This window comes from Neurospora hispaniola (assembly GCF_033458365.1).
Source record: "Neurospora hispaniola strain FGSC 10403 chromosome Unknown B0T23scaffold_3, whole genome shotgun sequence".
NCBI lineage: Eukaryota > Fungi > Ascomycota > Sordariomycetes > Sordariales > Sordariaceae > Neurospora > Neurospora hispaniola.
The window spans coordinates 4,264,738-4,290,434 of NW_026944408.1; the positions used below are offsets into that span (position 1 = coordinate 4,264,738).

At 47.9% G+C, this 25,697-nt stretch overlaps 5 protein-coding genes and 1 non-coding gene across 6 annotated transcripts; 3 read left to right on the plus strand and 3 right to left on the minus strand.

The window, feature by feature from the left end:
- Positions 1–799: 799 nt before the first annotated feature.
- On the minus strand, positions 800–6,555 carry B0T23DRAFT_314029 (uncharacterized protein; the record flags this gene model as incomplete). The annotated part of the gene is made up of 2 exons (XM_062834778.1): positions 800–6,452; positions 6,527–6,555. The coding sequence occupies 2 exons, from the start codon at positions 6,553–6,555 to the stop codon at positions 800–802; spliced, it is 5,682 nt and encodes a 1,893-aa protein (XP_062694612.1).
- Positions 6,556–9,050: 2,495 nt separating this feature from the next.
- On the plus strand, positions 9,051–9,957 carry B0T23DRAFT_336755 (uncharacterized protein; the record flags this gene model as incomplete). Its single annotated transcript, XM_062835812.1, has 3 exons — positions 9,051–9,377; positions 9,591–9,701; positions 9,849–9,957. The coding sequence occupies exons 1-3, from the start codon at positions 9,262–9,264 to the stop codon at positions 9,955–9,957; spliced, it is 336 nt and encodes a 111-aa protein (XP_062694613.1). The 5' UTR covers positions 9,051–9,261.
- A 1,299-nt stretch (positions 9,958–11,256) lies between these two features.
- B0T23DRAFT_128460 (putative SMC3 protein) lies at positions 11,257–15,573 on the plus strand. The gene is made up of 4 exons (XM_062832147.1): positions 11,257–11,517; positions 11,643–14,469; positions 14,531–14,981; positions 15,104–15,573. Exons 1-4 carry the CDS (start codon positions 11,480–11,482, stop codon positions 15,400–15,402), a joined length of 3,615 nt encoding a protein of 1,204 aa, XP_062694614.1. The 5' UTR covers positions 11,257–11,479; the 3' UTR covers positions 15,403–15,573.
- A 437-nt stretch (positions 15,574–16,010) lies between these two features.
- On the plus strand, positions 16,011–16,103 carry B0T23DRAFT_t136. Its single transcript has one exon. It is a non-coding gene; the product is annotated as a tRNA-Asp (tRNA).
- A 4,489-nt stretch (positions 16,104–20,592) lies between these two features.
- B0T23DRAFT_403951 (uncharacterized protein) lies at positions 20,593–21,520 on the minus strand (the record flags this gene model as incomplete). The annotated part of the gene is made up of 3 exons (XM_062838828.1): positions 20,593–20,751; positions 20,892–21,237; positions 21,498–21,520. The coding sequence occupies 3 exons, from the start codon at positions 21,518–21,520 to the stop codon at positions 20,593–20,595; spliced, it is 528 nt and encodes a 175-aa protein (XP_062694615.1).
- Positions 21,366–22,244, minus strand: B0T23DRAFT_128475 (uncharacterized protein). Its single transcript, XM_062832148.1, has one exon. It carries the CDS (start codon positions 22,158–22,160, stop codon positions 21,555–21,557), a length of 606 nt encoding a protein of 201 aa, XP_062694616.1. The 5' UTR covers positions 22,161–22,244; the 3' UTR covers positions 21,366–21,554.
- Between the last annotated feature and the right edge of the window lie 3,453 nt (positions 22,245–25,697).

Genomic DNA, 25,697 nt, shown 5'->3' on the forward strand with positions numbered 1-25,697 from the left:
AATTGTGTATTTTGATCTACCTATCCATTCCTTTTCCAGCAAATCCACAAGCTCATTCATGCACTGTTTCCGGCCATCCGCCTCACCCACCATCCATCCATCCATCTTGATCCGTTTATCCTTGTTTTATTTCTCCCTATTTGCACTAGAACCGGCCAACAACACCATAACTCCTCATCAGCCAGCCGACCAATCCCCATATCAGCAATGACCTCGCCTGCTATCTAGCTTTTGACACGCATGATAAGAAAAAGGAAGGAAATTAAAACAAGCAAGAAAAAGCAAGATACAATGCTGTTATTGTATATATCCTACAGATCGAGCACAAACGGGCGCTGCTCGAAATTCCTCCTCCGCCTCACTTATCCTCTTGTGAGCAGATACCTTTGTGTAGCTTCCATGTTCATCCAGCCAATGGCAATCAAATCTTCTTCTCGTTCCCTTCGTCACTTTATGATGTGATAGACTTGAGCGTCCTTGTTGCCACCTCGATCGATAGTCGTGAAGTTGACCATCACTGATTGAAACCCGAAGATATGGTCTCCTTTCCGTTCCCACTCTCAGGGGGTCTATCCAGGCAATGGCCTGCCAGCAACGCTGTGATCAGGCGTCAAGTCCTGTCTTTGTTCTTCCACCATCCACCGCGGCTCGGCACTTGGCATGCGCGAGCTGCGAAGCTGCGTATGGGGATAGTTGTACATGACTTGTTCATACCCACTGCTCATCAACGACTTAGCAGGTATACAGACGTACTCAGTTCCTTGAACAGCAGATGGGTTCAGGGGAAGCCTTCAGGCCCTCACTGCATAGTCTTCAGGAAGCCGTCGAGATCGAAGCTTTCCTCGTACTGTGAATTATCCCACAGCTCCCCGAGGCCTTCAAGCCAAGCCGCCTTCTTGCCAGGTTGCCTGACATCGCCCGTCTCGATATCCACCATGTCCTCCTCCCTGCCCTCGAGGTTGTCCTTGTTCTTGCCCTCCGTTATGAGGTTTGGTCCGGCATCACCAAGGTTGAACAGATCAAGAATCTGATCCGTATCCATGGTCGCAAGTCCTGCATTCTGCTGGTTCACTACCGTGCTGGCGACGTCGATCTTGAAACGCTGAAGACTGAGAATCTTCTCCTCAAGTGTTCCGCGGGTGATCAAGCGGTAAACATTGACCACCTTCTTCTGACCGATACGATGGGCGCGATCCATGGCCTGCAGATCCTTCTGCGGGTTCCAGTCGTGCTCAACAAAGATAACAGTATCTGCACCAGTCAGGTTGAGACCAAGACCACCGACGCTCGTGGTGAGCAGCAACACATCGTATGATGGGTCACTGTTGAACTTGTTGACGATGTCCTGACGGCGGGTAGGGTCGACGGAGCCGTCAAGACGAAGGTGAGATACCGAGGGAAGCATAGTCTTGAGGACGGTATTCTGAACCATGTCCAACATTTCCTTCATCTGGCAGAAAATGAGCGCACGATGAGGCTTAATGGGCGTGTAGAGCGGATCGGACGATTCTTGACCTTCAACACCGATACCGCAGTCGACAAGCAAGTCTCGGAGTGCCGTGAGTTTGGGGGCATGGACTGGATCCTCGAGGCTCGTGTTTCGTTTGGCCAGGAATTTCTGTGTATCATCGTACTGCTTGTGACCAGGCTTCATGACGAGCGCAGGAGAGTTGCAAAGCTTGCGCATGTACTGCAGAGCTTGGAAAATGTGGGCCTTGGCTTCCTTGTCATCACGGCCCGCCTCCTCGGTGATCTTCTTCGCCTCCCTCTTGGTGAAGTCCTCGAAAAGTTTGCGTTGAAGGTCGCTGAGGTCGCAATAGTAGTTCTGCAAAATCTTGGGTGGCAAGTCGTTAAGGACTTCCTCCTTGAGACGTCGCAAAAGGAAGGGCAGGACCTGCTTATGCAGCGCCTCAATAGCCAGAGCGCCTGCTTCTTGTTCCTTCGAGGACGCCTTGCTATATCGACTGTTGGCAATGGGCTTCGCGAATCTGTCAAGGAACACCTTTTCTGCACCCAAGAAGCCGGGCATGAGGAAGTCAAACAAAGACCATAGTTCTAGCACATTGTTCTGGATCGGTGTACCGGTGAGAATAAGACGGTGATTGCTGGCCAGTTGCTTGACGGCGATGGTGATCTTTGCTTTGGGGTTCTTGATCAAGTGTCCCTCATCAAGCACCACGTAGTTCCAACTGTATTTCTTGATGACGTCGATGTCATTACGGCACACATCATAGGAGGTGATGACAATGTCGGTCTTGTCCAGAGTGTCTTTCATAGCCTTGCGCTCAGCAGGTGGACCAACGTAGGTCGTAACGCTGAGGAATGGAGCGTAGTTCTTGATCTCCTGCTGCCAATGTCCTGAAAGGGTGGGCGGGCAGACGATCAAAGACGGCAATCTTCTGACATCTGGCGCACCGGTCTTGGCAAACTCTTCAGCACGCTGATGATGGTCACTGGCGACAATGCAAATTGTCTGGAGCGTCTTGCCGAGGCCCATGTCGTCGCAGAGAATACCATGGAGGTGATATTTGTTGAGGAAATGGAGCCAGTTGACACCTTCCTGCTGGTAGGAACGCAGTTCTGCCTTGATGGCTACAGGAATCTGGAACGGCTCGACCTTCTTCGGGTCAAGCAGCTGCTGAATGAACGTTCGTTCACGGTCTCGGCCACGCAAGAGCTCCTCTGAAAGACCGGGAGGATCAGGAATTCCAGCCTCAAGAGGTACGAGCTTGACAAGAGTAGCGAATGATGTGGTCGCAATAAGACGGATGTTGTCATCGGAATCGCTCATACGACCAAGGACAGGCACGATGAGGAAAATCACATAGGGCAGGATGGCGTCTCCCATGACTGCAATCAAATGATAGATAACCTCAATGGCGCCTTGGCGGAAGTTGAGATCGACAGGGTTGTTGATTGAGGGCAGAACCTTTTCAACAAGTGCGGTCATACCATCGACAGTGATGACGGAGCAGATGGTGGCCATAGACTTGGCAGCCATGTATCGGAAGACCGAAAGCTGGGACTGGAGAGCCTTGATGATAAAGGGCACTTGTTGCATGACGAATGAGTGAAGTGCGGTGTGGAGTGTTGGGGTCATGGTGCGAATGATGGACAGGGCATCCACAATCTCTTGACCAAACGTGCTCGAAGGATCTCTGGCCTCTGTTGGGAGTTCACCCGAGAAGGCTCTGACCAAAGGCTCCTCCATGAAGGTGCGGAGACTAGGCACCCGGCTCAAAAGGTCAGGTCCGTATGTCTGCGACAGCACCTCCAAAGCCTGCTTGGCACCGCGTCGAGTAATATGAGCTTTCTTTGCTTCGATCGCATATTTGATTGGATCCTCGTGCTCGGCTCTGTCCTCCTCCTTGGACATGGAAAGAATAACGTTCGTCTTGTGAGCGTGCTGAGGGAACTCGGGGGTTTCCGCAGTTTCCACACACGTATACTTGACCAAGTTGGCAACAATCTTGTCACCAGGGCCGCGGCGGCCAGACTCGGTGAAGAGCTGTACAAGACGCGCGACGCTGGTAGCCGAGCGACCTTGAAGCAGATTGTTCTCCTCACCCTTGACGCTGTCCATAATAGCCTTGATGAGTGGGCTGGGCTTCTTGGGTAGCACCTCCATGGATACCAAGGCGCATGCTGCAGCAGCACGGATACGAGTATCGCGAGCTTCCTTTGCCGCCTTGGCCTCCTCAATAGCAGTAACGACGAGATCGCGAGCATCATTGAGGTCCTTGACAGCAATCAGCCGCTGACCAGGAGCCATGATCTTCTTGAGCCTCTCAAAATCTTCGTTGACAACCTTCTCAGCGTTCGCAATAGAGAAAGCGCCGGGACCAGCTTCGGGCTCGCCCTGTACCACGACAGCAAGAGTGGGCAACTTGCTCTGCGAAACCTTGCCATGATCTCGACAAAGGTTAAGCAGCTGTTGCGATTGTGATCGTACTCGCTGCACATAGGTAACCAAGTCTCGGTAGTGGGATGGCCGTTCTTGCTCAATAATTGCGAGCAAGGGTTGGACGAAGCGAGTTGATGCCTGACTGGAGGCGCTGTTCTTTGCGTACTCGTCAATGATAATGCTGGCAGTAAGCTGAGTTGAAGAGTATGCGGATGAGAGGGCCGGGATGATACTGGCATCGTAGGCTTCAACGGTTGATGGTGGGACCAGGGCCATGACTAAGCCCATGGCCTTAGCAGCCGAGACGCGGGAGCGGATCAGAACATCCATGCCAACGAGGTCGACATCTCCCTGCATCATGTGGCCATCGACATCGTGAGTATGGGAAGTTGGAGGAGGTTCGTCGACCTTGGTCGATTTTCTCCTCCGTTTGACAGTCCTATCCGCGCCTTCTGGTGGCGATGACCTCCTGTTACCACCCGCGACAAGCCCTGGCATGGTATAGGTTCCGCCAGAAGGCTTCTGAAACAAGCTTGCATTCATGGGAATGGGGTTCCTAGACACACCGATAGGATGCAGCGTCAGCTGCATGAGCGTGTCCACATGTGGTCCAAACTCATCAGCGAGTATCGCAGGGTTGTTGTTAGCAAGTGTACGGACGAGGGCTGCCCACAGATCGACAGATGCATTCAGTGTTTCCTGATCCCTCTCGACAAGGATGTTTTGGAAGATTAGACGCAGAATCCTTCCACCAAGCCATCCTTGCGTTGTGTCGCCTCCGAGCTTGACGAAGGTCATCAAAGCCTTGAGGACAGCAAGCCTGACAGAGGTAATGGTATGACGAAGGAAGGGGTAAAGCCTCGGGACAAGGAGTGTAAACGACCGCTCCTCATCGTGCGACGCCGAGTGCTTCATGGTTTCCAAGACTTCTGGGAAACTGCAAAGAGTCGCCAAGAGGTCCATGATCTTGCCTGTGGACGCACTGAGATCGTCGCCAAGGTTAGAGAGACTTTCCCAAACGATGTTGATGAGATCAGGGAGGGCATCCGAGCGCATCTTAACAAACTCCTTGGCCATGGGTATCAGGGTCGCCGCGCTGACCGAGCGAACATCGTCGTCCTGGTTGGCCAATCCTTCCATGACAGCGAGAATAACGCCATCAATCATGGCGGTATCCTGCAGGAGCAGGTCCTTCCTCACAGCAACGACATAACGAAGGCCAATCATGCCGCCGTGGCAAATGGCCCACTCATGGTGGTTGAGCTGAAGATCTTTCTGCATCACCATGCGGAACAGCAATTCGTAAATAGCATGGACGGTTGCCGGAGGGCAATGACGAAGGACGGATCCAAGTGTCTGGCCGACGGTCTCACGAATAGGTGCCACAGAGGTATCGGAACTATAATCGGTGAACCTGTCAAGCATCAAAACGCAGCATAGGCGACAAGCGAGGTCATCCAGCCACTTCCGATTGAGCTCGTTGTTCTCTGATCGAGACTTGGCCATCAATCTTCCCGCGCCAGCGCCATGGACCCTGATTACCTCGCGCAAGCCCATGGCAGCGCCATGACGAGTTTCCCACTGAGGATCAAACAGGTCGACCTTGAGGAAATCGCAGAGACGTTCGTATGGCCATTCAACCCCTTCCAAGTTGTCGTCGGCCTCAATCTCGGACTTGATGGGGATAATGGGCCCCTTGTATTCGCTGACAACCTTAGTGTCCTCTTCGATATCAGCGGGCCTATCGAGGCTGAAATAGTCATTCATCTTGCCGCCCTTGGAGTCGGCATCCACCATCGGCGTGTCATCAAAGCCCTCAGAGCCGGCGGTTGTGTTTCGGCGCAAAGAGAGGTCACCGAAGCCGCTCTTGCCCTGAGCAGCCTTCTGAGCCTCCTTCTTCCGCTTTCGCTTGAGAACATTGAGCTGTCGTGCACTAAGCCCGGCCGTCTCACCGTTCTGAGTTTGGGCGGAACCGACACTGTCATGACGGCCGAAGCCATTAGCTGCAGCAGGATCGAGAGGGGTTGCAGGGCTGAGGATGGCGTCGTTAATGACAGGTATCTCTTCATCCTTAAACTCACGTCCAAGGAGACCCAGACGGCCATTGAGCGTTCTTTTCTGATGGTTCAGCCGACTCTGTGGATCGAGAGCTGCAAGGCCCCAATCACTTTTGTCGCCAATTCTGAGCAAGGACCTTCCGTACTTGAGAATGTTGATAACGTCCAGAGTCCTAAGACTGAACTGCTCCTCCTCACTAAGAGAGAGCTTTGGGGGGCCCTCTTCTTTCTTGATGAAGCCATTGCTATCTTCATCTTTCATCACCGCGTCGGGTTCCTCGTCGGCATTGGGATCATACTGCGGTGCATTTTCGATGATTTTGCCTATAGCCTTGGCAGCAGTTGATCTGGTTTCCCAGTCTTTGTGGCGCAAGTAGGGGACAACCCGAGAGAGTAGATTGAAAAGCTCATCGGGGTGTTCCTTTTGCCATGTGGCGAGCTGATCTACGGCAGCATCCCGAATCAGGCGAGTACTGCCCGTCTCGATGAGCCTACACGTGGAAATTGTTAGTCAAGTGTCCGGGAAAAAGAAAACACAAACCTCCAGAAAGTACAGAGTACTCACGTGACAAGGCGATCTAGCCGAGACGCCATCTCTTGTTCATGTCAGTAGACTGTGTTAATGTGATTAATAAGGGGTAATGGCCATGGCACTGCAAGATAGTTAGTATTATACCCTTCCAGCTTTGTCTAATCTTGGGATGGCGGAGCAGATTTGGAGGTTTTCTTGAAGTGTGCAAGGAGAGTTGAAAGACGAGGCAAGGGGTGAGGGGGAGGAGAACAATCAGGGGTAGTGGAACAAGAACGACAACAAAACAACAAGAGATGTTGACGAGGTGAACCCCCTGCCAAGACCCGAGAGGTGACTTGAGAGGGTTAGGGCACATGCAGTCCACTCGATAATGAACCTCAAGGCCTCATGTGGTAATAAGGATTACAGAACACTGGTTCTGAACTCAAGTGATGTTACAGGAGGAGTGAGGCAAAAATATGATGAGGTGTAAGGGGTACGGTATGTGAACATACCTTGGGAATATCCACAGATATGGCAAAGCTGTAGTCCCAAATACACACACAAGGTTCACTCTCTTGTATGCAATGTGGGCGGCTGTGGTGGTGGGGTTGAAAAAAGAAAAAGAAGTTTCTACCAGAAGGTCTAGGTAATATCAGGTTTTAGCCATTTGCGTCACATTGCTGGATCTGATCCCATAGTTGACGCATTGTGTGTGATGGTCCATGGTCATCGCGAAAGAAGCAAACAGAATGACAGGATGGGCAGTGTGAGAAGTGCAAAGAAGGAAGGGAATTGGATGGCATGACTCAAGCCAGACAGTGTGTTGAAGGGGCCAGTAACAATAACAACACTTGCTGCTGCGAGAAACCAAAGGTAGAGAGATGACAGTGGTAGTGGTGATGGTGGTGATGGTGGTGGTGATGAGATGATATGTGGGATGAAAGAATGATATATCAGGGTCAAGACTCACCGTCCAATGAATGGCTCAAGGTGAGCAAGGTGTGGTGGTGTCCCCGTTCAGCCAAAGGGAAGTCTCTTTAGTATGCAAGCCAACCAAGGTCGCCGGTACCTTGCGCTAGACAAACACACACACACACACACACAACTGGAAGAACACACGGTGCAACGGTGACTACTAGCGGCCGCCCAAGATGGTCCGTGTGGTCCGTGTGGTCCGTGGATTTTTGGCGGGGGAGTATCGAAATAATATGTATGGAGGGGTCTGGACCAGGCGGTCAACTCCCGGTCTCGTCGTCTTGAAATGAAAAAAAAAAAAAAAGCAAGTAGCCAAGTATCGGAAGGTGGTGACGTTGAAGGGCAGGCAGGCAGGCAGGCAGGCAGGCAATTTGCAGTGTGCGCTGTGTTGTTGGGGTGTCAGTCACGGTGTCGCCCGGATTGGTGGTTGGTTGGAGTAGGTAAGAGACGTCGGTCGGGTCGTGCACGCGCGGGCAGCAGGGCAGCAGGGCGCAGGTTGTAGTAGTAGGGCGTCGGATGGGCGATGGCGGGCAGTGGGAGGTTCGGGTGGAGGGCAGCGGCCTGTCTATAAAGAATATTGGTTAGTAAATTTATAGACAAGCCGGCACTTCCCAACGTTCCTCCCTTCTCAAATTTTAGCGCGATCCACGTCCGCCCATTGTACCCCTGCCATCCATGCGCCTCCCCAATTGCACCTCATCGCCCCCAGTCAAGTGCGGCCCACCGCGGCCCCTGATTGGCTGTCTGCTCTCACGCCCCAGTTCGTTTCTCCAGTCAAGAAGGAAGGAGTGCTTTTGCTTTGAGCTTCATCACGTTTTGCCCTGAGCTTTGCCCTGTGGCCCTGCCATGTTTGGCCGTGGTGCACGGTCGAAAGGGCTTTTGCATTCTCGAACTTGACTTTTGATTCTTTTCCCTTTTCCCTTTCATTTCCTCACTCGTCTGCCCAGTCCATCCATTTACCATATATGCTAACAGTACTTAGGATTCTATAAGTCGTTGCCTTCCACCATCTCACCTATTGGCAAACCTCACCAGCTGAATGGACTTGGAGTCAAGTCGGATGACGGAGATGCGTGCTTGCCTGCCTGCCTTAACTCTTCGGGATAAAGCCCAGTGCGACCCAATGACGAATAGCCGGCAGAAAGGCTGCACTGCAAAACACAGGAGATCTAGGGCCTACGTCTGGCCTACCTAAGTGATCACTCCGCCATCACGGTCCGAGGCCTGGGCACGCCTACTTACCTCTACAGCCGGAGTGGATGTCTTCCAGAACTCCCGCTCGGTCCAGTCACATATCGGAAGTCGTACACTTTTTGTTTGCATTTGGAAGTACTCCGGCCCTCGACCTCCCATCCGTTTCCGGACCTGGGCTTGATATGACGACTCCCGATAACTGTCTTGACCTCACCTTTCCCGAGAAAGCCGACCTTTGTCCACGGAGTAAGCAGTCAAGTGCTGGTGAGCTTCTTGCTTTCCCCGCGCCCATCCAGGACTGGGCTCGTCTCGGTCTCGGCTTGGGTCAGCTGCAGAGCAACCTACGTAGTGGTAGGTATAAATATATAAACCCAGGCCCCCGGGTCGGCTCGACCCGTCACTTTGCGGTTTTGTTACTGTCCTGTGCAGGGTCACGATATCAAATGTGAGCACTCCGGTTCGTACAGTCACTGTTCGTGGGGAAACCATGGAAACATGATCCTCTATCTATCCGCGTCGACAGTCCGTTGTCGATACTCGAAGATGTGCACAACCTTATTATTGCGAGGAAAAGTCTGTCTAGCTGTCATGGCGCGGCGCGAAACGAAAAAGAAGCCATGATGCGGTACACGGTAGTGCAGCATAAGCAAGCTGGCGACGCACCCCATGGCCCATCATCTGTCAAGCGTGTGCCTGATCCGTATCAAAGAGAGGCTTCGGCCGGCTTCTTGCTGTGAGACTCCGAAATCAGGAAAGCCGTATGATTGGGGATATCTCGGTACTGTGCTCTTGTTGGTGACTGTCTCGCCCGTCATGCATTCAGTTCGGATGTTGCCGCCGTCGCCGCCATCTTGTGACCAACACCACCAAGGTATTCAGGAAGCATCCTCAAATTGCAGAGTGGTAACGAGGGCATGCCTGATGGCTTGTAGAGTTTGTAACAAAGGTTGTTTGGCGATGATAATCTCAACGCCGGGCCTTGTATGTCCAAAAAGAGGTTGAAGTCAGACATTTCGATGCAGGTTTATACGCGTGTACTGGTCGAACGGCACAAGGTGTGTACGTACAGGTAGTATGTAATCACGGACAATCTCCACGCGGGATCTGCGACACAGGAGCCATTCAAAAACAACAACGACTTGCTCCCTTCCCCTTTTTAGCGGTGTTTAGAGTATCCGTCTAGAACCAGACGGTTCTCGAATAGATTACTGACAAACTTGACCTATCGAGAAAGGCAGCATCCAGGGCGCATCGGCGGTTACTATGAGGTCTTTGTGAGGTTGCCGCACCGCAGGGACAGTGGAGCAAGCTAAAGACAATTAGGTTCCCGTCAAGTGGGGCGTGCGAACGTCCACTGATCATTTCAAAGTCTGGGGTCCCTTGCTGCTCCCCATTCGGGCACCATTTCGAGAGCCACCAGAGAGAGTCGAAAGCCTCAAACAGATTTTTCTCGTCAGTCTCTGTTGGAACCCCAACTCCAGACGAGAAAATGCGGGACGTTGGATGTCTCCATTCACGAAAATGACGATTGGTTGTCCTGAGAATGGAGGGCGGAAAACGGACACTTGTTCCGAATATGTCGTACACTAGATGGAGACAACAAATAAACTCGCCGGGCGTTGGAGGAGCAACCCAGGTCACAGATATCAACTAGGTGTAAACATGTGGATGTCGTTGGTTCTCCTGTCTCTATCGCCTTATGTTGGAACTTGGCACCATCTACACAAGCTGTATGGGATCCATTATGTACAGCAATTTATCGTGGTGTTGATTTTGTGGTGTTGCTGCTACTCCATCATCACAAGCCGAGACAGTAGGTAGCATCAAGCGCACTAGGGGCTCTGGCGGATGCAGCTACTGCCAATCCGCCACGCGTCTGTCGCGACACTGGCAACTTGGAGCTGAAATACACTACATACATGGCTCGAGGCTCAACAGTCCCAATCACCCCAGTTCGTGGACTGTCTTGTGCTTCGATTCTGATGACAGTTCTGTATTTTGAAAGCCTATCACGTAAAGCTACCAAGCCACGTCGCGCAAATGGAGGCTTTGAATCCTGAAAGAGCTTTGCTTCAGTTCCTTCCCGTCATCCTTCCTACGTTTCGCAATGTCACCGAATCCATCAAGCTGCTTTAGGTGGGAACCCAGCCCAGCCTGCTGCTTGGTCAGAGCACGTGATTGGCCCAGGCGCTTTGTTCTACCGCCATAGTCACAATGGCCCGAGCACCTTTTGGAGAGCTCACTCCCGCGCTGCGACGGCTCTGGCCCTGGTGCCGCCCGCTGTCGGTGCTTGCCTGCGGGAGAGAAGTGGAAATCCCCTGCAAGAGGGGGGAGAGCGCGCGACAGGCGGCGAGACGCGTTGAAAGTGCGAACTAGGTACATGTTCATAACGGAAGTTCAGGTTCTTCGGTATCGTCACCCGCCAGCCGGTCCCAGGTCTTTCCATATTCGCGCTCGTGTCAGGTGTGAATTCTGTGTCCAGAACCGAAACTTGATCAATCACAGTTTCCTCCCACATCGCGACAATTGGAAAGGGTCGACGACTCCGGCATTCTCAACGACGACGCCCTTCCGCGCCCCGCGACCGATGGATGCGAACCAAACGATGCAAATAGAGACGATCCGATTCCCACTCTTGACCTCCGAGCTCTCGACCTGAACTCTGTACCTTGGCCTTGTTGCGCAGAGTGATGCGCGCAGCTGTCTACATAGTCTACGAGCTAGTCGATTGTTGTATTCCCATTGGTCTATATTCTATCCCACTTCAGCGTCTCTTCAACATCAAAGTAGCTGCCGCCGCGCTGTCGTCCAGTTGACGACGACAACACCGCAACCATGCATATCAAACAGATTATTATCCAGGGCTTCAAAAGGTGCGTCGCATGCCCGTCTACTATGGCTCCACGTCAACATCAGTCCATCGTTTTGGGTGTGGCGCGCGCCTGGCGCATGGTAGCAGATTGAAGCCGGTGCTGACGTTTGACACTTCCACGACCAGCTACAAGGAGCAAACCGTAATCGAACCCTTTTCCCCCGGTACCAATGTTATTGTTGGTCGCAACGGTTCAGGCAAGAGTAACTTCTTCGCCGCCATCCGATTCGTCCTCAGCGATGCCTACACCAACATGAGTCGCGAAGAGCGCCAGGCCCTGCTTCACGAGGGTTCGGGCTCGGCCGTCATGTCAGCATACGTCGAGATCATCTTCGACAACACCGATAAACGTTTCAGCGAACCCGGCGACGAGGTCGTCATCAGGAGGACGATCGGTCTCAAGAAGGACGAATATTCAGTCGACAAGAAGGTGCAGACTCGTGCCGATGTCCTCAAGATTCTGGAAACGGCCGGCTTTGCCAAGGAGAACCCCTTCTACATCGTTCCCCAAGGTCGTGTCGCAGCCATCACCAACATGAAGGAGAACGAAAGACTCAACCTGCTCAAGGAAATTGCCGGTACCAACCTTTACGACGACAGGCGCATACAGTCGCTGAAGATTATGGCCGAGACAAATAGCAAGCGCGAGAAGATCGACGAGTTGCTCGAGTACATCAAGGAGCGTCTTAGTGAACTGGAGGAGGAGAAGGACGAACTCCGCGACTTCCAAGAAAAGGACCGCGAACGCAGGTGTCTCGAGTACGCCCACTGGCACCGCCTACAGGAGACCAACAACAACACTCTGGAGCAGATCGAAGAGGTGAGGCAGGGAGGTACTGGCGCAACGACCAAGGACCGGGTCCAACTCCAGAAAACGGAAAAGGAAATTGCTGCCCTCGACCACAAGTTCCAGGAGCTGAAGCAGACTCTTGAGCTCCTGGCCATCGAACGGCGCCAGTTGGATGAGGACAGGAAAGACACCGCGCGTTCGCAGGCAAAGGCAGAGCTGAAGCTGAAGGATCTCGACGAGACACGACATTCGCGCGAGAAGGCCCAGCAGCAACAGGAAGCGGAGCTGAACGAGGTCAGGCGAAGGATCCAGGCTGCCGAGTCAGAGCTTGCCAAAATCACACCAGACTACGAGAAATGGAAGAAGGAGGAGGAAGAAGTGGCGGCCGCAAGGGATCTGGCGGCCACCGGTCGTACCAGGTTGCTGACGAAGCAGACGCGAAGCTCCCAGTTCAGGACAAAGGCCGAGCGCGATGCTTTCCTGAAGAGCGAGATCGAGGAGACGACCATGCAGCTTGCGAACCAGCGGGCCAATGAGATGGATGCGAAGGAACAGGTCACGCTGGTCGAGAACTCGATCAAGCAACTAGAGAAGGAGATCCAAAACATCCGTGACAGGCTCGAAGGATACGGTGAGGACCGGTCATCAATCGCCGAGAAGCTGACCAAGGCTCAGGAGGCCAGGGAACACTTGTACGAAGAGCGAAAGAGACTGCGTCGTGAGGAGGACAAGCTCAGTTCTTTGCTTGCGAATACCCGTGCAGATAGAGACAACGCGGAGGCGGACCTCTCACATGCCATGGATTCGGCGACAGCTAGGGGTCTAGCAGCGATCAGACGCCTCAAGAGAGAGCGGGATATTCCCGGTGCCTATGGTACTCTGGCAGAGCTTATGAACGTGCCAGTAGACGCCTACAGGTTGCCGGTCGAACAGGTGGCGGGTAACAGCCTTTTCCACTATGTCGTCGACAACGAAAAAACGGGCACCATGCTGTCCGAGTATCTCCACAAGAACTATGGCGGTCGTGTCACATTCATGCCGCTTGAGCAACTACGGCCAAGGCAGGTGAAGATGCCAAGGGCCTCGGACGCCCAGCCACTTATCAGCAAAATTGAGTTTGACCCGATATACGAAAAGGCATTCCAGCAGGTCTTTGGGCGCACGATTGTCTGCCCTAACTTGTCGATAGCCTCTCAGTATGCACGCACACATGGTGTAGATGCCATCACCCCCGAAGGTGATACAACCAACAAGCGGGGTGCCATGACCGGTGGCTTTGTTGATGCTCGCCGATCACGGTTGGAGGCGGTCCGGAGACTCGAAGAGCTTCGGGAACTTTACGAGCAACAGCTGGAAGACTTGGACAGGATCAAGAAGGAAGATGAGATTCTGGAGCAAAAGATCACGAGCGCTAATGGCGAGGAACGTAAGCTCGATCAACAATTGCGCCAGTTCGAGTCAGGTTTCGATCCCCTGAAGGTCGACTTGCGGACGAAACAGCTTCAGTTGGAGCGCGAGCGGCGACATCTTGAAGACGCCAAGATGCGCTGGGCGGCCATCGAGAAGAACCTGAAGGAGTTTGACGAGAACCTCACAGCGTACCGGGCCGAAATGGCTTCCGAGTTCAAGAAGGCGCTATCAGCCGCCGAGGAGCGTCAGCTCGAGGAGTTCGGTGCCGAAGAGCACCGCCTGCAGATGCAGTTGAAGGAAATCAGCAAGAAGCGTCTGGAGCTGGAAGGCCGCAAGAAGTCACTGGAGACGGAACTTCGTGCACATCTCAGGCCGCAGGAGGATCAGCTGCGCAGTCAGGCCTTTGAAAACTCCGCTACTGGTGGAAGCGGGAGCTTTAAGGACGCTCAGAAGGAACTCAAGAAGCTTAAGAAGGCTGCTGCTGAGGTCGACAGGCAACTGCAGGAGAACGAGGAGAAGACGGAGGGCATCGCCGCCGAAATTGCCGAGCTAGAGGCCCACAAGGCGCAAAAGGAGCAGGAACAACAAGAGCTCCAGAAGCGGATCGATCAGTATCAAAAGAAGTTGGAGAAGAACTCTCAGACCAAGGCTCGTCTGCTCCAACAGGCGGCTGAGTATGCCAAGAACATTCGTGATCTTGGTATCCTGCCTGAGGAAGCCTTTGGCAAGTATGAGAAGATGAAGTCTGAGCAGGCAAGTTATTCATCCTTCGACAATTCTTGCTTGATCTACATACTAACCAGAAAAAAAACAGATTGAAACAAGACTGCGCAAGGTCAATGAGGCTCTCAAGAAGTACAAGCACATCAACAAGAAAGCCTTTGACCAATACAACAACTTCACAACCCAGCGCGAGCAGCTCCTGAAGCGTCGCAAGGAGCTCGACACCTCGCAGAAGTCGATTGAGGAGCTCATTCAGCATCTCGACCACGCCAAGGACGAGGCCATTGAGCGGACGTTCAAGCAGGTGTCTAGAGAGTTCTCCACCATCTTCGAGAAGCTTGTGCCTGCCGGCCACGGCCGTCTGGTCATCCAGCGCAAGGCTGCCGGCAGCAAGAACCGCAATCCAGAGGACTCGGACGAAGATGGTCCTTCCTCCGCTAAGGGCGTCGAGTCTTACAGCGGTGTGGGCATCAGCGTCAGCTTCAACTCCAAGGTTATGGATGAGCAGCAAAAGATTCAGCAACTCAGTGGTGGACAGAAGAGTATGTTATTTTTCTTTCCCTTCCTTACCTTTCCCCCCCCTTTGCCCCTTTCTCTCATCCCCCTTTTCCATATTCCTCCACACCCACCCACCCATCCTTACTAAACACCGTGTTATCACCAGGTCTCTGCGCCCTCTGCCTCATCTTCGCCCTCCAGGCCGCCGAATCCTCCCCCTTCGTCATCTTCGACGAGGTCGACGCCAACCTGGACGCGCAGTACCGCACTGCCGTCGCCGCGCTGCTGGACTCCATCTCCAAGACGCAGAAGACCCAGTTCATCTGCACCACGTTCCGGCCGGAAATCGTCCTGGTGGCTGACAAGTGCTATGGCGTTACGTTCCATAATAAGACGAGTACGATTGACTGTGTGCCGACGGAGGATGCGTTGAATTTCGTCGAGGGGCAGGTTAGTGGGAAGTGAGTGGTAAGAGTGGTGTATGACATGAGGTGTGACGGGGATGATGGGATGATTAGAAGGGGGATGAATAGGAGGAGGAGGAGTAAGAAAGAAAGAGGATGGTAGCAAGGCAGGCTGTATATGGTATCTTCTCTCTCTTTTTTCAAGTATGGTGTTTGAGTTTTCGTGTGGACATGGGCTTTGATGCGTTATCTTGTCGTTGAAAAGAGTGGTCCAGTTGTTCATGCCGCTGCTCGCTGCTCGCTGTTCGCTCTCGCTTCGAGTGTGTGTCTTTAAGTACATGGTATAATTCTTGAAGAGGGCAATGAAGCGAGAATTATATCAAGCTCCTAGAAAGTGCAGGCTCATTTACTGGTTCTTCTCTTCTTGTCTGTTAAAGTGTTACGAAAACGAAAACCTGTCGGTAAGATAGATAATGTCGTTGCAATGTCGTTGCAATGTCGTTGCAATGTCGTTGCAATGTCGTTGCAATGTCGTTGCAATGTCGTTGCAAACGATCATTTGAGATTCTCGATTTGTTATGTCACATAGAGGATCTTACTGCCTATATAATACCATAGTCTGGGTAAGCTTCCAACAACCAACTACGACAGCTGAGCAACAGTTGTACATCTTCCGTAGTATAGTGGTCAGTATGTGAGCTTGTCAAGCTTGAACATCAGTTCGATTCGCTCGAGACCCGGGTTCAATTCCCGGCGGGAGAGACCAATCTTTTTCTTTTTTCTGACCTTGCTCGGGTCTAACTGCTGTAAACCTTTGTGGCACTGTTTCAACTTTTTGTTTCATTTTTTTTTCTTTACTTTCTTCTTTATACTTCAATCTCTCCTTCCAGTCGAAGATATTCGTACTCTACAAGATATTCTGGTTGTAGGCGGCCCGACTGGTTAGTTGGTTACAATCTCCCGCCACAAACCCTTCCCTGTCGTTTCCTTTTATATCCTTTGGTTCAATTTTGCTGCCTCTACGGTAACTGAACGTTGAATTACTCCCGTAAATATCTAGCAATGGAATGCTTTTGGAACTGGTGGCTCGGCTTTTAGTATGGTCCGTTCAATCTTTAGGTTTCTTTGCTTAAGTCATGAATGCTTTCAAGCATGAAAAGAGAATATCTGAGGGATCGTTTAAACCTAGGTAGTGTACATCACCGTCGGGTTCTCTCTGTTGATGATTAAAGATCCTTTTTGTTTATTTCAACCGCACTATACATAGGAAGCCAAGAACACAGCTCTATCTACTACAGGTAGGTATCATGCATGTTTAGTATTCAGGCACATGATAAGGTATTATTTTGCTTTTCTGCTAGTTGTTATGTCTACCCGTAATTTGTCTATGACGATTCATCATTTTGAAGGCCTGAGCCACGGAGCATCTTGTTCGTCATTTGAAGACAAGCTCTCGATGACAAAAAAGGACGGAAGCTTCTATGTCTAAGCTGTGTTTCTCAGACACAACTGATATTGCGGACGTCCCGATCGTTTATATATTTCTGGGAGTGTCAAACACACCGTCACGAGTTGCCCTTCTGACTGGCCGGTATCTGACACTCGTAGAGTAAAACTCCAAGCAGTCCTTGTTTTTCTTCCTCGTCTCTTTCTCAAACGAGACCAATCCTCCCTCCTTTGCTAAAACCATTACTTGTTGGGTTTATAGGAGCATCACCCACAAGCATACCTCCACTGGGATAAGTGAGTGAGCTTAGATATGCCTACAGGGACAGGTGCTTCTTATATACCCGTCTGGTCATCGTGGTACTTATCCGCCCAATCGGTTGTAGGTACTCCTACGTAGGCACGGAGGAGGATCAGGTGTAGATCTAGAGGTATGTACATGTAGCCATCCAGCCAGCATTCTGAGTGAGGTGGTAACGTTGCAGATCTTGAGGCCTTTGGCTTTACTGGGTTTCGAAGACAATTTAGTCGATCCCATCTTTCACAGGATTGTTTGAGCCCCGTATGTCGTGCTGTCTGTCTGCTCAGGTCTCACTAGGACTAGGGTTCTTAATCTTGATTCTCCTATAGACAAGCCACCGGCTATGCCAGCCAGGTAGGACACGGGATATAGAGACCTGAAACATACCTAGAACGGAAAGGAGGTACGTATCTTTGATCCGTAAGTGCCTGTTGGCGCAGTGTCAGTGGGTGATTGGAGTAATATATAACACAATCAAAGTTTGTAAGCACTTTCTCCATCCCGCCTGTAGTGTTGTTTTGTACAGGTTTTTCGAATCTTGAACGAATGAAAGTAGTAAATGATGGACCGTAAATTAGGTACATCCCGCCTGGTATACCTCAAAAGCCAAATAACTTTAGACGGCCCACGATTGCTAGGTACCTCTAGGTAAGGAAAACGATTGATGACCACAGAGGTCCTGGTTCGGTTGAACTTCGTTAGGACCTCCACCTATATATCAAGTGACGGGAAGCATGACATAGGTTAAAGTTTATATGAAACATACCTACCTATTTTCCGCGAAGTTGCATGCGTCGCTGGGTCGCGACCGAAGAAGCGACTCCGGGAAAACTCGCAACATAGGCCTGACTGCAGCACACATACTTAATACCGCGGCATATTGGTCTGGGATGTGTGCGTGAGTGTTGTCTCTGTCTCCGTGTTGGTTGTCCGGACTCTGTCTGGACTCTGGTTACCCCATCCCTACGTATGTACGCTAGAGGTACCTTCCCAAGAACCCGGGGTTTCAAGGACCTTTCATTCTCGGCTCTTGCGCAGTATATTGCGCGCCGCATGAAGTCGAGATATATATATGTACGCAAACCTGCATCTTTCGCTTTCTCTATAGCCTATGAGCCCCTTCGGTCTCAATTATGTGCATATTAGATGTTGAAAGAAGCTATGCAGTAGTACTATGGCGTGGCCTGATGTTCCTATGGCTGTCTATAAACGATTTGCTAGCTTAGCGAACCGGTAGAGAACACATATCAAACAGAAAGGGGTGTGATCATTGAGAAAGTCTGGAGCCGAGAGAGTTTATCCGGGTTTTCTGGACAACTAAACCCCTTAACAAAATCATATACCTCCTGTTTATCGGTCAGACAAGCTTTCCCTTTACCCCCGCTTGCTGCCCTACCTCTTTTGTCTCAAGGTACTTTGCCTACCCGGATGGAGCTTACCCCGGATTCGCTACACTCGAACCCTTAGCGGTAGATGTGTGGAAGGAATGCCCATGTAAGAAGAAAGTAACGTGCCATCCGTCTGCGGACATTGCTGGAGTAATGCGAGGCCAGGAAAATAGTGTTTAGTGTGATGTGATGATGGTTGAGCAAGAAGTCATGTGGTCCTTTTTTGGGCGTTGATCCCGTTCGGCTCATCTGGTGGGTCTATGGCTATAAGACGGAGCTGCTGAGTCTACTAGGTAGATTGGCGAATTGCGGATAATGAGAGGTCACTATAAAATGAATTGTCGAGTCGAGAAAGTAAAGTAGATATGGGGCTGTCATTTCCAATACGTAACTTCGAGATAGATCATCAGAAATCATCCAAGATTGTGTACATGATCATTGTAGTCTTGAAAGAATGCGTGGCCTCCTGAGCGTAACTTCCCATTTGCCTTTTCGTTGTCGTACAAGCCCAGGAAACTGTTTGGCGCGATATCATTTACACTAGAGGTATGTTTTGTGATGTGTTGGTTCCTTGACCGCATCACCACTTCTTGGCAGGATCTTGGGAGCTTGGTCCTTGCCTATTGCGTTCAAACACCAAGCGAACCAACAGCGTTAGATTTTTGGTGAGAAAATGGACCAAAGCGGCAGTCTAGAAGGCGCTGCTGCCTGCCTTTTTTTTTTTTTTTTTTTTTTTTTTTTTTTTTTTTTTTTCCACATGAAAAAAAGACTCTCTGGTTACCACTGAGTCCGAATGCTGTGATCGAGTTGGCGAGTGAGACATACTTCGAAATGTTTTCGACAAAAAAAAGAAACGATTTGGAAAAGCATTACAACCTCGGCCATAACCCATCTCTGGACCTCAAGGCGGTCTGTAATGCAAGGACGAGGCCATGGCCCTTTGAAAATTACCGAAGCATCCGCGCAAAAAAAAAACAACTTCCGAGATGAGGATTGCTCATAGACTGCAGGCGAGTGATGATATGGAATGGGGGCCAGGGGCAACATCAGTCAGAACTGCGGGGAATGCTGCTCGGCTTCCTTCTGAAGGCAAGGTGGCTAGAGCTGTCCCATCCACCGGATACGCATAGCCTGGATCTTGATGTAGCTTATCCGCATTTATGGGTCGTAAATGTCTTGTCTGTTCTTTGACCCCCGACACCTCAGGGTCTCAATCCAAGACAAGAGCCCTGCGAGAGGACTAGGCTGTAATCCCGAAAGTCCGGTTCATGAGATGTGATGAATATCGGCGATGTCTTGCCTTTTATAGCGTCGCTGGATTTAGGTCAACCCTCGCTAGTTAACGGTTGGCAAGACCAACGGTTTCCTGGCGCGGGGGACACGAGGATTTTGCGCGGAGCTTGCCTTCCCAGGGCTGGACTCTCGTCAATCGGACGGCAGAGTGGGCCTGTATTTTTAGTGTATCTAGCTAGCGATTGTTAGTCCATGCCATGTAATGAGGATACGAAGAAAAACAAATCCGTGTCAAACCGGTATCTTCAACGCTAGCAGGCGTTTAAGAGTGTGTTGAAAAGATAAAAAAATAAAAAAATAAAGAAAACTTTGGACACTGCCGTGAATGAATGTCCGAGAGAGCCTCGAGTGCTTTCACTGGCCTCCCTCAGGCTAGCGATATGCAATTAGGGTGGTTATGTCGTAGCAATGCGAGCCCTGGAACCTTCGCAGTGAAGGCGGCCATGTACCAAAGCACCAGGTTGTGATGTTACCGGCAACCAGACACGGGACGATCAAGCTCACACTTGTCGTCGTCTGCCAAAGACCAAATAATCTGGGGAGCGGTTGCGTAAGACGTGCCGCGACTGATGGGGTTTATTTCCGTAGTAATTGTCTTTCATCCACCAATCTCGGCGCCGAGTTGCAACCCAGACAACGGATTCCGTGGTTCGCCAAATAAGCTCTCTGGATTCGATGCAACTACACATGTCCCCTGTTAATGCCAACCCCCCACTTTTGCAAAGAAATCTGGCTGCCAGAATTAGTTGCATTAACAGGGAATATGACAGTACAGTGTAGATTAGTCATACACAGTATGTAGATCGGCGTGATGGGGCACCCCTTATTCGCTTGGCTCCGCCGAGTCCTGCACATTAAGGGTAGGATATTCAACTACTCGCATAAACATGGCTCTTTCGGCATAGGGCTGTCTCAGAACGTAGGTGGCTGAGTAAAGTTCTTTTATCTCGCCGTCACCGACCTCGTCTAAGCTTGTGAAGCTCTAGATCCGAGGTGAAGTTCGTCGGGACAAATCCCTATGCCGCGGGGAGAAATTGCGAGATGAATTCGGGATTGCAATACAGAAGCAGGAAGACGACCGGGCTTCGATGTGTATGCCACGGAAGAGCGTGTTCGTCTTACACCACACGTCGTAACGTCTGCAAAGAAGCGACTTGGAATCAGCCATATTGGAGTGGCAATCTGACTCGTCAAATTGCCCCCTGTTATACTCGTTGAGTTTCCGGGGGGTGGATGAGAAACCGGGAATCGGGGTCGTATCTGAAGCGAACCATATCGAGCCGCTTCAAAGTCAACAGCACCCCTGTGCACATCGCCGCCAGTGATTCGTGTTGGTGCTGACAGGCGTTTCGGAGGTGCATATCTACTGCACCGTAATGACAAACCCCGAGGAAGCCCGCGGACCATACCATGATGCTTGGCGAGACGGACGCAGTTGGGTTGAGGGCAGATACTGAGGTGCCGCTGGCTGACGCAGCCGGCGGATCGGCAAACCGGAACCTGTTATGTCACAGCAAGAGTCGGATGACGGCTTTTTGGCCAGTGTAGGTACTGGTAAACTGCAGCTTCATTTCGTGATGAGATGAAGACAGAAGATGGTAGTTGCAGATGGGTGCCCGTGGCTGGATCGTGGGGTGACGACGCCGACTGATGACCACGAGAGCAACAAGGCAATAAAGGCGACAGATATGCTAGAGGAGGCGTCTGTCCATTGTCGTCCAAACTGACCCACTACAGCCACTCGCGCGCATGTCGGCTAGAAGCACCGGACCCGGACTCCCAGAACTAGACTTGATTGCCTCGTTTTCTAGCCTTCTTGTCATGAGAGACCAGGGCCCAGGGTACGTGAAAGCGCAAGCCGCTGTTGTTGTCGAGAAAGAAGGCGCTCTGGTCAAAAGCAACGAGGGCCTCTTCACCGAGTGCTTCGGTCCATGGCGTGGCCACCACGCATTGGCAAGATTGTAGTCGTCGGGGGCGGGAGTTTATCCACAAGTCTGTCGTTGACGTGACGGATGTCGGTAGAATGTGGCTTGAATAATGTGGAAAAGAAGAGGGTGATACCACTGTTGCATACGGGTAGAGGTCTAGATAGGGACCAGCAGTCTGGAAATCCCACGCACCTAGGCTGGACCTATTTGGGTGTGTGTGTGTTCGTTTCTGGGGTGTTTTCCTGCCATTGTCCACCCCCCATGCCCCTTGACTGAAACTTGGGGGTGTATAGCAGTGTTGTAGGGTACGATGGTATGCACGACGAGACCGGCGACGAGAAAGTGGCTGATGAATGGTTGAATGTTGCCCATGGCGGCAGGCTAATAATGATGCCTTCCCGATCATGAAATCAGTATCGGCCATTGACGGAAGGTGGAGTTGAAGAATGCCCGGACGGGTCATGAAATTCCCGGATGCCGAGGAACATCCAATGAATTAGGTACTTGTTGGAGAGGGGTCCAGGTTCCTGTCGGGTCTCCAACTCTGCTCCACAGAGTTGGCGACAAAACCACCGGACACGACAAAACCCAAACGGACAGCAAAAACGACCCACATCCAATAGGCATTTAATCTAGGAATTAATTATACAACTACCACTTGGCCAAAACTTATAAAAATTTGTAAGTGGGTTAATAAGTAATTGATTAACCTTCGTATATTTTTTATTTTTTAAAATAGCTATTTTTGAGAGCCCAATTACATTTCTTATAAAGAGGTAAAAAGTAGTAGTTTTTAAGAAAAATTATATATAATTCCTATATATATGTATTTCTATAGAAATAAGTTTTTATTATACTTATAGAGTATACTAACTTCCAGACTATAGAAAGTACTAGGATTAGTATATTTAGTAATTTTTAACGAATTTTCCAAAACCGAAATATTTATATTATAATATTCTTAAGTAAAAAATATATTAATATAATATTTAAGTATAGTATTATAGGTACGTACTAACGTATAATAATATAATTTATTTAATTAAGAAGAGAGATATATATAAGATATATAATATACTTAAAAAAAAACTAATATCTTTAGAAAAGAATTTTTTACTAAAGTAAAATAATTTAAAATTAATTTAAAATGGATTATTATTTATTATATTATAAAAGTAACTTAATAGATTTATTATTTAGTTAATATAATTAATTCTTATAGGAGTAGGTAGATTAATAATCCTTTAAAGTATTATCTTTTTACTTTATCCCTTATTTTCTAGTTAATAAATTCTATTAGTAGTAATATAATATCAATTTAAACACTTTATTCAAGTTTGTATTTACCTTTATTATTATTTAATAATTTAAAAAATATATTATAAAAAATAATAAGAATTATAATTTACTTTAAATTAAAATAATAATAAAAAGATTAAATATAAAAAATATAGTAAAATTCAAATATATTTAAACTATATTCTATTTAATAGATATATAATTATAATAAGAGTAAAAATAGATTTAATTAGGTTTTATCTACCCTATATTAGAATACTTACTATTATTACTACTATAAAAAAAAGAAGAAATACTACTTTAAAGAAAAGAAAAAACATTACTTTTAATTGGATTTTACCTACCCTGTATTAGAATACTTACTACTATTACTACCTTAAAAGAAAGAAGAAATATTATTTTAAAGAAAGAAGAAATACTATTTTAAAAAAAAGAAGAAATACTAATTTAAAATAAAGAAGAAACACTACCTTTAACTACCTTTTACCTACCCTATACTAGAATATTCACTACTATTACTACTTTAAAGAAAAGAAGAAACACTACTTTTAAAAAGAAATACTACCTTTAATTACTTTTTACCTACCCTACACTAGAATACTCACTACTATTACTACCTCAAAAAAAAGAAAAAATACTACCTTTAAGAAGAAACACTACCTTTGATTACTTTTTACCTACCCTATACTAGAATATTTACTACTATTACTACTTTAAAGTAAAGAAGAAATACTACCTTTAACCGCCTTTTACCTACCCTATATTAGAATATTCACTACTATTACTACCTTAAAGAAAAAAAGAAATACTATTTTAAAGAAAAGAAGAAATATTACCTTTAACCGCCTTTTACCTACCCTATACTAGAATATTTACTACTATTACTATTTTAAAATAAAGAAAAAATACTACCTTTAACCGCCTTTTACCTACCCTACACTAAAATACTTACTACTATTACTACTTTAAAATAAAGAAGAAATATTACCTTTAACCGCCTTTTACCTACCCTATATTAGAATACTTACTATTATTATTACTTTAAAGAAAAGAAGAAATACTACCTTTAAGAAGAAATACTACCTTTAACTGGCTTTTACTTACCCTATACTAAGTATTATAACTAAATTTATTTTAATAACTGTAAATCGATTTTTAAAATTTCCTATACTAAATAATTTCGCGGGAATTAAAAAATTCCAATTTAACCCATCTACCCGCACTTTCCCTAAATTCGAAATCGGAGGGTATATAAAAAGGAAGGTAAGAGCGACTAGCTAGAGTAAGAGCGACCGGCTACGTATAAAATTGTTTAATAGGGTCTATTTAGGGAATTATATACTTATAGCCGGACTTACGACCGGCTATGTATAAAGTCGCTTAGTAGGGTTTATTTAAAGGGTAATACGTTTATAGCTAAGTATAGGGTCGCTTAATAATATTCTTTTGAAAGGTAATACGCTTATGACCAAATATAGGGTCGCTTAATAATATTCTTTTAAAGGGTAATACGTTTATAACTAAGTATAGGGTCGTTTAATAATGTTCTTTTAGAGGGTAATACGCCTATAGTTAAATATAGGGTTGTTTAATAATATTCTTTTAGAGGGTAACACGCTTATAGTTAGGTATAGGGTCGCTTAATAATATTCTTTTAGAGGGTAATACGCCTATAGCTAAGCCTATAATTGTATATAAGGGTTATATAGTAGGTAATATACTTATAAAAATATATAATAAGGCCTAATTCTGCGGGAAGGATATTAGGATTTTTATCTTAATACCTTTCTGCGGTATATTTTTCTTAGATAATTTTAATTGGGTGTGGTAATATATTTAATAATTGTAGAAATTAAAGTGTAAGTTGGCTTATAATTAGGCTCCTAACTAGTACTAGGTGTTGGGAGAACGTTATAAAGTTTCTTTATTATTTAAAAAACTAATTAAAATTAAAAAATTATAATATAATGCTATTACCTTAAGCCCGTCCTCTAAATAGTATTTAAGAAGATCTTTTAGGATAAACTTTATTTATATAATAGTAATATTTAACTAGAATTATCGATAAGTTATATAGGTACTAGTTTAAACGGTAGAATTTACTTACAATTGTAATTTAGGGATATTTAGGGATATAAATATTTAGTAATAAGAAGTAAAAGTCTTAATTTATTAGAAATTAACTTTTACAAAAGTATTTATTAAGGATGTTTTTATTAACGAAGAGTAAAAAAATAAATTTTTTAAATATTTAGGTTATATTTTAAGAATTATAGAAAGGTTAGATAAATTTATTAGCCTATCGATTTAAAGCGTAATTAATAATTATATTAACTATTTAGGGGAATGATACGGATCATTCTATGTATATAGACTAGCTCTGTAGATTCAGTATATGCAGGTCGCTCGAGCCCGCCTTGACTAGCCCGCCTGCCGGGCTATAAGGTAGGTTTAAGCGATAAAATAAGGAGGTAGGCCTGCCTAGATAGATTACATTAATCTATCTACGCCCGGCTCCCACTCTTCCTAATTCTTCTTTCTATATCACACTTTATATAGGAATACTATTACTTTTGTATATTAATTGCAAAGTTATTTTTTAAAGCAGAAACAATCCATATTATATAATAGCTGCAACGACTTTAATCCAATTACCTTTTTAATTCTCTCTATTAATTGAATTGTAGTAGATTGTACAGAA

Excerpts from the sequence above, each read along its gene's own strand:
- B0T23DRAFT_128460 (XM_062832147.1), top strand. The coding sequence starts at position 11,480 with ATGCATATCAAACAGATTATTATCCAGGGCTTCAAAAG. Across the intron at positions 11,518-11,642 it reads ATTATCCAGGGCTTCAAAAG|CTACAAGGAGCAAACCGTAA; the intron begins GTGCGTCGCATG and ends TTCCACGACCAG. Across the intron at positions 14,470-14,530 it reads AGAAGATGAAGTCTGAGCAG|ATTGAAACAAGACTGCGCAA; the intron begins GCAAGTTATTCA and ends GAAAAAAAACAG.
- B0T23DRAFT_128475 (XM_062832148.1), bottom strand. The coding sequence starts at position 22,160 with ATGACCCGTCCGGGCATTCTTCAACTCCACCTTCCGTCAATGGCCGAT.